Raw genomic sequence first — 9,883 nt, 5'->3', positions numbered from 1 at the left:
CGTAATAGGACAAATTTCTAAAAAAGGTGTCGATTGAAATTATCACAAACAAACAAACAAACAAACAACCTAACAAACGGGAAACGAAAAATTTTTTTTTGATATTTAAAAATAAAAGGCCAAAATGATTTCAGTAAAAAAAAAAAAAAAAAAACGATATTCACGTTCGTTATTATTACGTTCGTCAGTTAATTTCTCTAAAAGCTCAATTAAGTTAAAATGATCAGATACCATTTTCTCATCACTAAAAGCTTACGTACACCAAAAGAAAAAAAAAAAAAAAAGTGAAAAATTAAATTAAACGTTACTATTTAATTGAACATCCGGTCAAATTAAAATTAATATAAATGTTACGTTAATCATTACGCGGAAAATGATTAAAAAAAAACGTCGTGGAAAAAAAAAACCCTAATTAATTAAGTTTAGTTCTTTGAAGTTTACCAGAAAAAAAAAAAATGGCCGCATAATTATAAAATAATTAAATCACGATAAATAATAATAATAATAATAAATTTAAAACCGTGAAAATCTTTTTTTTTTTTTTTTGTTTTAAAAAAAAAAAAAATTTCACTTTTTTTTTTAAAGTAGCTGACATTAAAATGAACTTACGAATAATATGCGATAGAAATTTCTTTGATGCGAATTCATTTGTATTATTATTATTATTATATTGATAATTTACAATTCGCATTAAATCTTTCCAGAAAAATCACTTTCACCGCGAATCGACTTCAAGTTCAAGGGTTCACCTTAAAATAAAAAAAAAAAAATTTACGTATTAAATAAATTAATGATAATAAAATATATTAAAATAATTTTTTTGTGAATTTTCATAAAGGTCATCAACTTTTTTCTTTTTTTTTTTTTTTTTGATAATAATTTTTTGCATTAGCCTAATTAACATTGATTAAAGACAAATTTTTATTTTAAAATAATAATAATAATAATATATCATTCTAACGTAAAGATGAATTAATTTCCAAAAAAAAAAAAAAAAAAAATTATATTAATATAAGCGATTTAAATTACGAAAAAGAAAACCAAAAAAAAAATTATGATTTATGGTTTTTTTTTTTTTTTTTTTTTTTTTAATTTTCAGTTAATATTACTTTTCCTGTCCGCATTTTCACTTGCGTGTCTCGGAAATCAAGACGCTTCGGATATATTAAAAACATCAATTCTACGGCAAAATCTATCGAATAAAAATTTACACTTGGATCCGTTGTTGAGAAAAGCACTTTTAAGAGCTTTGGTCGAATTGGAAAAAGAAGCCGAAGAAAAATTACGAGCCGAAGAATCGAGAGACATAAGGTCTGAACCTAGAAACTTGGTCGGAAACTACGTCGAACGCATCGAAGAGAGAAAAGAAGAAATTCAGCAACCCGCGGAATCATCAGCTTTTTCATCTTCGCTAATTAATGATTTGAGTGCTCCATCTCATGAAGTAAATAATGGAAATGATGCGGATGCTCCGGTTGAAAACACGACACCGATTCCTCAAAATACGTTTCAGTACTCGACATCGCTTCCTTTGCAAGAGGAACGAAGTGCGAATTTAGGACAAGAATCGAAAGGTTCCGATTCGACGAGCAATCCGAGTAGCATAGAATCGAATTTTATTCCAAATGATGGGAGCAAAGAACAAAATGCAAATAACGAGAACGAATCAAGTACGGAAAATCAAAAAGAAATTCAAAAAGAAGATGGAAAATCGAGTAACACCGCCAATGAAGTTGAATTATTTAAAGCGCCTTTGCTAACTGCGTTCACGTTACATCAGGACTCGAAAGGCACTCCTCACAGTGTCATTCCATTGTTAACTAAAGAACAGCAAAATCTTCAACAAAGACAACAGCAACTTTTAGAACAGCAGTATGCTCTCCTCAAACAACAACAATTGTTACAAAATCAATTTATACCAGGCGTTTCTCTCACACCTCTAGCTGCAGTTAATCAATTTGATCAGTCTAGATTTTTCTTTCCGGGAACTGTTGGTACAGCTTTTACTTCTGCCCCTGTATTCCCACCATTGGTTTCCAATTCGATACTTCAGCAAAGTTTCACTCCCATTCCGTCTCAATCATTTCATTCCCCAACAACGGCGGCTCCTTTTAAAGGAACTCATCAAAACTTTCTGACAACTCTTCCACCGCAAAGAATTTCCCCTGAATCTTTCGCACAAAATTTACTGCCGCCCCAAGATTTCAACGGTGTGAACGTCGTTCAATCGCACAGCATTAATTTAACTCCGACACCCGCACAAAGTTTTCCTGTGCAATCTGTGACGCCTGCCCCTGGATTGCAATCACTTAATATCCCTCCCGTCACGTTGCCACTTCAAAACGAAGGTAGATTTCAAACGCCAATAATTGTTCCCTCTTTGGAAACCAATCCCAATCCTGTTTTCTTAAATAATCAAGAACAGGAAAGGATTAGAACTAGATTGCTACTCGAAGAACAAAATAGAAACAGATTAATTGAAGAACAAAGGCAAAGACATATACAAGAGCAAAATAGACAAAGACAATTGGAGGAAGAAAGACAAAGGCAAATTTATGAAACTCAATTACGACTTCGACAACAGCGACAAGAAAACGGTGTAGATTTTCAAAGAAGCGTTGGATTTACCTTCAATCACAATGGTCCATCAAACTTTAGACCTCCAGCTCGGGCACCTAATAACTTTAATTATCACATTCAACCGTCACAGAATTTCGTATCCCCGGTGACTTTTAGAAATTCAGGAAATCAACATAGAGTAAACAGGCAAGAGGGATTAGGATCTACAGGAAATTTCGGTTTTAACAATCAGGGGAATAAAAATTTTGACAATCGTAATCATTTTCAATCCAACCAAATTTACACGAGGTTACCAGAATACAGAACGATTCCTGACGAACATTATCGTAACACACCCATAAGCAATCAATTTCAACAGGGCAACAGATACTCCCAATTCGGACCACAACAAACGAACACCTACACTGTTAACAATGCAGAAAATGTAAACAAAAAATTACAAAGTCTTTTATATCAATCTGGAGTAACAGGAAGTGGATCAGGTCAAGAAGATTTGAATATTGTTTCTAAGGTGTTGGCACTCAATCACGAACGATCAGATCCCGATGTAAAAGATACAGTTTTAAGAAATGAAAGAAGAAAAAGGAAAAGTTTGACAATAGAAAACATTAACGACCAAAAAAAGTAGCATATTTAATAAAATGTCTCTCCAATTCATAATTTCATGCCACCAAAATAATTTTCTCTTATTATATTAAAAATCATTATTTATTTTATTTAAAAAACTTAATATTTTTTAATTTAAAAAAAAAAAAAATGTAGTAATATCTGTAAAATGTGTTTACATAACTTTATATACACTTCAGTTTTGCTTATAAAAACAATCACAATCATAAAACAGAGTAATCGACTACATTTTCTTATATATATATTATGACAATAATTTATATTTATATTATACTTAGAATTTACTTAACTAGCTTTTTTTTTTTTAAATGCATGAATTTATGATAATGAAATCTTAGGTGTACAAAATTAAGTTATATATTATATATATTAAGAAAAATTTAAGTAAAAAAAAAAACTAATTAGAAATGAGTCCTAGACTCGAAAGTGAATTTCAACAGGTTAATTAACCACTCATTTCAATAAGTTTGTCTAAAAATTCATTAGAATAGATTTTTTAAGCATGATGCAAATTATAAATACAAACAAATGATTATGTTCGAACATACATGCACATATTTATGTGAGAGTATTAAGTTCATTAATTACTACTTCAAATATCGATGAGCTTTTTCAAACAAATATTTCATTGTTCTTTTACTTTTCTTCTTCAATTTAAAACAAACATTTTAAATTATTTAATATAAAATGAGAATAAAGCATAATTATATGCAAACTTTCGATTGTAAAAAAAAAAAATACTATTAATATGCTACTTTTCCAAAATTTTTACCCAGAAATGTATTCATCTTTATAAGATTATGCCATCATGTTTAGCTAGGTTATAGAAAAAGTTTTAATTAATAATATTGCTCAAATTATAAATATTCATATTTTAAAAAGGGATTGAATAAATTTACCCTTATCAAATTCGAAATGTTCATTCATTCAATTATTTTTATACTAATCTTAAAAATATTGAAATAAATCATTTTAAATTATATTTATAAATAATTATTTGATTCAAAAAAAAAAAAAAAACTCTTCCTTCATTACATATTAGGATCTTCAATAACTATTAGTAATTTTATCGAATGATTGCCATTAAAAATTGAAACTTTTGAAAACAACTTAATCATTATTTCAAAAAGAAATTAAATACGGAAATAACAAAAATTAATTTTCCTTTCTAAATAAGCGTAGTTGAATAAAATACATGAGCAATTAAATAATTTAAATTGAAACGACATTAAATAAATCAATTTACCTTAAGAGTCCACATTTAGTTATGTAACGAAATCACTATAGTTATTACTGATTAGTAATTTTAAATTATTATTTCACTAAATAAAATTTTCACTATTCCGACACTTCGTTAACAAATTAAAAAATAAAAGGAAAGTTTAATTAAGTTAAGACTTATTATAAAAGAAAAAGTTTAAATCATTTTAATACATGGTATTAAATTGCAGAAAAAAAATTATCAAGAGGGAAAAAAACCCGGTAAATGTAACTGTTGCCAATATTAAAAAAATTAATTCCAGTTTAAAAATTGTTTTAAAATGGCTGACGACGAAAATATAGGAACTTTGGAAGAAGAATGTTTAAAAAGAAAAGAAAGATTAAAAGCTCTCAAAAGAAAGCACAATATTTCAGATACCTCCGAGGAATCTACCACTAATAAATCTATTGATTTACCTAAGTAAGTATATATAAAAAAAACTATTAATCGCAAATTTTAAATACAACCGTAAGCACTTACATTTAAACATTTCAAACCAAGTTAGGTTATATTTATTGTGAGAAAATTTTGAAATGCATTTCTTAAAATAATATTAAATGTATTAACGTAAATTAAATTTTTATAGGCCGAAATTTAGAAGCTATAGACCACAAGATGACAAATTAAAAGAACAAATAATTGAAGACTCTAAACCTGGAGATGTGCTTGTTGAAGTTAAGGACCAACTTGAAGCTGCTAAAGCTAAAGTTGTAATTGAAGAATTAGTAAGTAAATTGTATTATATTAAAACTAATTTTAAGTGTGATGGTTAATTGCCCTTTTTTCTTAATAAAAATTTATATTTTGCAGGATATTTCTAATTTAGCTCCTCAAAAACCAGATTGGGATTTGAAAAGAGATATATCTAAAAAGCTTGAAAAATTGGAAAGACGAACTCACAAAGCAATCGCTGAATTAATACGAGAAAGACTGAAAAATGAAGTAAAAACTTTAGATTTGGCAACATCTGTCGCTCTGGGTGCTGAAGCTGCTCAAACAGAATCATAATATTTTATTACAGTATTTGTTTAATGAATGAATATTTTGTAAATTTTTACTCTCATATATTTTAAAATTAGTATTTTATATTAAACTTTGTATGTACATTTGTTCTACTTTAAAAAAAATAAAACATTTGAAAATCTAAAATTAAATTCACACTACTTTCCTTTTGTTATTGTTTTCAACCTTTAATGTTCTTTTATATTTGCAAATCAATTTTTTTATTCTTTTATTAAATTATATTATTATTATCATTAAGTAAAAAAAAAAAAAAGAAAAGTTTTTTCACAATGGTAAGTTTTTTTTTATTAAACAAAAAATTTTATTACAAGTAAAAACAAGTTTACTGTGTTGTTAAAGTGTTGTTAAGCTTGTAAGACCTTATTTAGGTTAAACACAGTAATGAAACATAATAAAATTAAAATATAAAATTTAATTATCATAGGAATCGTCCACAGGATCTTATATTTATGACCCAGAAGATGGGAGTGAAAATAGAGAGGTAAAAAAAAGGAAAAATGTCACGCCATTCAATTTTAATTCAAAACTAATTTTTTTTTTAAAGACAAAAATCTAAAACTTATTTATTTCAGTTGTCAGATGAATATGTATGTATGCCCAAAACTGATAGAGAAATATGTGAAAGCAAAGAGAGTACTGTAAGTTGAAAACTCGTTTTAATATTTAACAAAACGTCCCACCCTAAAAACATACCCTAAATTTAGAGTAAAGGAAAATTAATTGGCAAATTGATATTTATTCGAAAAATTTTTTAGTGTTCGGTACCTGGTACGACAACAGGTAACATTTTACGTCGTATGATAAAAGATCCATCCGGACGAAGACCACCTTGTTTGGGAAAATGGGTGAGAAGTGATATTTAAAATGGCAATTGGTCGTTTACAAGTTTTTTATTATTTACTTAAGGGTTTCAAATAAAAAGATTAATATTTTATCAGCCCGCATACGGTTTAAAATCTGAAATAGATATTCAAGAAAACATTCATCAATTTAGAGCCGCACAACAACCCACAGTCCTCAGACAAATGTGTTCGTTGAAAGTAACAAGCGAACCTCATCCGTTCAGACAACCCGCCATCATCGGTACATTAGGTAATGTTTTTCCCGCCAAAAAAAAATTCCTTCTTCAAATAAAATTTTGTCCCGAATTTAAAATGAAATTTTTTTTTTTTGTCAAAGGACCCGCTTGTACGGATACATCAAATATTTTGCTACTCATAAAAGCTGGAATGAATGTAGCCAGAATAAACATGGCGCACATTGATCCCTGTAACATGCGAGATCCTTTTAGAAATGTCATAGAAGCAAATAATCAATATATTGTCATGGAAGATTTCGATATACCCATATCAATAATGATGGATTTAAAGGGCCCCGAAATAAGAACCGGAAAAATCGATTCGGTTAAATTTAAATTTTATCGATTATTTCTTTCTCGATATATCAATTACTCGAATCGAAATAATTTTTTTTTTTTTTTTTTTTTTTACAGAATCGAATTAAAAAAGGATCTCCTCAAGAATTGTACCTTAAACATGGATCCTTCGTCAGATTAACCGTTAATAAACTATTTGAAAATCGTTGTACGGAAAAAATCATTTACGTTAATTATATCGGATTGCTCGAACAAGCTTGCGACGGTGATATTATTTACCTCGGAGATGGACAAATCAAATTGGTCGTGGATTTGATAGGTACCCAAGACATTTTGGTAGCCATTTTGAAAAAAAAAACCGTTACGGAATCCGGATAAGATGAAATAAAAAAAAAATAAAATAACTTGTTTCAAATTTAAATTAACAGAAAATGAAAACGTCGTGTGTTTCGTTGAAAAAGCAGGGAAATTGAAAGATAATCAAAAAGTTCACGTTCCAATGTTGCCCGCCATTATTCCAGCATTGTCACCTTTCGATGAAGAATGTTTAAAATTAGCCATTGAAATGGATGTTGATGTTGTTGTTGTACCATCGGCAAGGAATTCCGTTGTCGTTAAGGAAATCAAGAATGCTTTAAGTACAAACATAAATTATATTTAAATTATATGCCGTAAATTCAAAATATGAGAGTATTTGAAATATAACCGCGCGAGTGTCACATTTGAACGCCATATTATTATTACATTTTCCGTTTTTTTAACGTTTTTTCTAAAAAAAAAAAAAAAAATTTTATATTTTATCGATAATATCACACGTGAGTTTAACAAAATTTTCACGTGTGTATAATTTTTTTTTTTTTTTTTTTTTTATTACCGACATAAGATTATCGTAATATTTGATAAAGACATATTAGTTAAAGTTTTTTTTTTTTTTTTTCTTTAAATTTTGAACGCACCCGTGTGAAATTAATAATAATAATAATAATAAAAAAGAAAGTAAATGATATGTTTAGCTTACGACGATTTTATTATCACTATTTTCTTTCTTTTTCTCCAGCACGAAATTCATTCTAAAAGTTTGTTAAATAAATAAAAAAAACGTTCGTTTGCTATTATTATTATTATTATTGAAGTTTAAGGTGAAGAAAATAAAAGAAAAAAAAATTTATTTTTATTATTTTTTCATTTGACCGGAAGCGTTCGTTAAATTTTCCTAACGGTCGCTTATATTCTTGCTCGACCGTGAAATTTATTTTTAAAAAAAAATATCCGTTAAAATTTAAATACGAACGTTATTTTAATGAAATGACAAATTTTGAAAAATATTTTCTAGACACACGTGAAGAAGAAAATAAAATATTAGTTTTTTCTAAAATATCAAGTTGCGAAGGTTTAGAAAACATTGATGAAATATTAAGAATATCCGATGGTATAATAATTCAGAAAAATGATTTGAGTTTGGAAATTTCCGCGGAAAAAATGTTTATTGCACAAAAACAAATAATTGGAAAATGTAACGCGGTGAGTTTAAACAACATAATGATAATAATAATAGGAAAATTTAAGAGGAAAAAATTCTCCCATTTTTTTTGTTTTTTTCAGGCAGGAAAACCCGTTTTATGTACGGCAGAATTTAGTTCTTGGTTTTCCGGTAACGTCATAGTTAGAAGAGCTGAAATAAATGACGTAAGCAATGCAATTATTGATGGAGCCGATGGTATAATATTGATAACGGAAACGGCTTTAGGAAATGAAGGCGTCACGGTTGTCTCTGAATTATCACGTGTCATAACCGAAGCGGAAGCAGTTACAATGCAAAAAACATTTTTTTGCGATTTGACTAAAGAAGTTAGTCTCTTAACCATAATAATAATAATAATTCTTTTTAAATAATACGTGTGTGTGTGTGTGTGTGTGTGTGTGTGTGTGTGTGTGTGTGTGTGCTAGGCTTAAAAGATTAAAATGAGTTACGATGTATGCAATTAAAAAAAAAACCCAAAATATTTTTTTTTTTTAAAAAAAACAAATGTTGTAACTGATTAATTAATGGAGAAAATTTTTGTTTATACATTCTTAATACGTGCCACAGATATAATTATTATTATTATTATTATTATTACAATCACTTTCTTTTAATGTTTTTTTTTCTCACGTATATATTCGTGTCAGAGACCAAGTGCCAGGTCAAATACGTTAATCTCTTCGCTTGTTTTTCATCATTGAAAATAAATTTACAAAAAAGCAATTTATTATTATTATTTTTTTTAAGCTTACTCCTTCTGTTGAACCAATTAATGCGATAGCTTTAGCAGCTGTACAAATAGCAAATAAAATTCAAGCATCCGCCATATTAACAATAACAAACAGTGGAAGAACGGCTCAATTATTGTCCTGGTTTCGTCCAAGACGACCTATAATAGCCATAACGAGAGTGGGTCGCGTGGCAAGACAATTGAATTTATGGAGAGCTGTATTACCATTACATTATTCCGGTAAACCTTTTTCCTACCTCTTTCTCTCTCTCTCTCTCTCTCTCTTTATAATTTTTTTATATTATTATTGAATATATATATACGTAATTATTTGCAGGAGAGCCTTTGGACGATTGGTTTCAAGATGTTAAATCGAGATTTGAATATGGTATATCTTATGGTAAAAATCGTGGCATTATCGAATGCGGTGATCTCCTAGTTTTAGTCAGTGGTTATAGAAAAAAAGCCGGATTTACAAATTGTATAAGAATCGTATTTGCATCATTCGATCAATCTCGTATCGTTGAAAATTTATCTAATTATTACGAGGAACCGTAAAAAAAAAAAAAAAAAATTTCTTTTTTTTTCTAAAATCCACGAATTTTTAATATAAAAAAAAATTCCTTACGAGTTTTTTACCTTCCCTCCTCCTCCCTCCCTCCCTCCTACCCTTTACCGCCATTTTTTTTTTTTTTATTACAAAAAAATTAAATAATTTAAAAAAAAAAAAAGATTTTTGGACTCGACGTAATAAATTATATTAAA

At 28.2% G+C, this 9,883-nt stretch overlaps 3 protein-coding genes across 3 annotated transcripts; all 3 read left to right on the top strand.

Moving 5' to 3' along the window:
- Nucleotides 1–636: 636 nt before the first annotated feature.
- Phum_PHUM040990 (uncharacterized protein) lies at nt 637–3,208 on the top strand (the record flags this gene model as incomplete). The annotated part of the gene is made up of 2 exons (XM_002423119.1): nt 637–735; nt 1,100–3,208. 2 exons carry the CDS (start codon nt 637–639, stop codon nt 3,206–3,208), a joined length of 2,208 nt encoding a protein of 735 aa, XP_002423164.1.
- A 1,540-nt stretch (nt 3,209–4,748) lies between these two features.
- Phum_PHUM040980 (coiled-coil domain-containing protein, putative) lies at nt 4,749–5,476 on the top strand (the record flags this gene model as incomplete). Its single annotated transcript, XM_002423118.1, has 3 exons — nt 4,749–4,888; nt 5,067–5,193; nt 5,279–5,476. The coding sequence occupies 3 exons, from the start codon at nt 4,749–4,751 to the stop codon at nt 5,474–5,476; spliced, it is 465 nt and encodes a 154-aa protein (XP_002423163.1).
- A 608-nt stretch (nt 5,477–6,084) lies between these two features.
- On the top strand, nt 6,085–9,676 carry Phum_PHUM040970 (pyruvate kinase, putative; the record flags this gene model as incomplete). The annotated part of the gene is made up of 9 exons (XM_002423117.1): nt 6,085–6,124; nt 6,506–6,583; nt 6,671–6,894; nt 6,984–7,185; nt 7,295–7,504; nt 8,212–8,387; nt 8,469–8,714; nt 9,136–9,358; nt 9,456–9,676. The coding sequence occupies 9 exons, from the start codon at nt 6,085–6,087 to the stop codon at nt 9,674–9,676; spliced, it is 1,620 nt and encodes a 539-aa protein (XP_002423162.1).
- Nucleotides 9,677–9,883: the final 207 nt, after the last annotated feature.

This window comes from Pediculus humanus, genomic scaffold (assembly GCF_000006295.1).
Source record: "Pediculus humanus corporis 1103172107391 genomic scaffold, whole genome shotgun sequence".
Lineage (NCBI taxonomy): Eukaryota > Metazoa > Arthropoda > Insecta > Psocodea > Pediculidae > Pediculus > Pediculus humanus.
The sequence above is the reverse complement of the archived record's forward strand: the minus strand, read 5'-3'. Positions and strand labels throughout refer to the sequence as shown.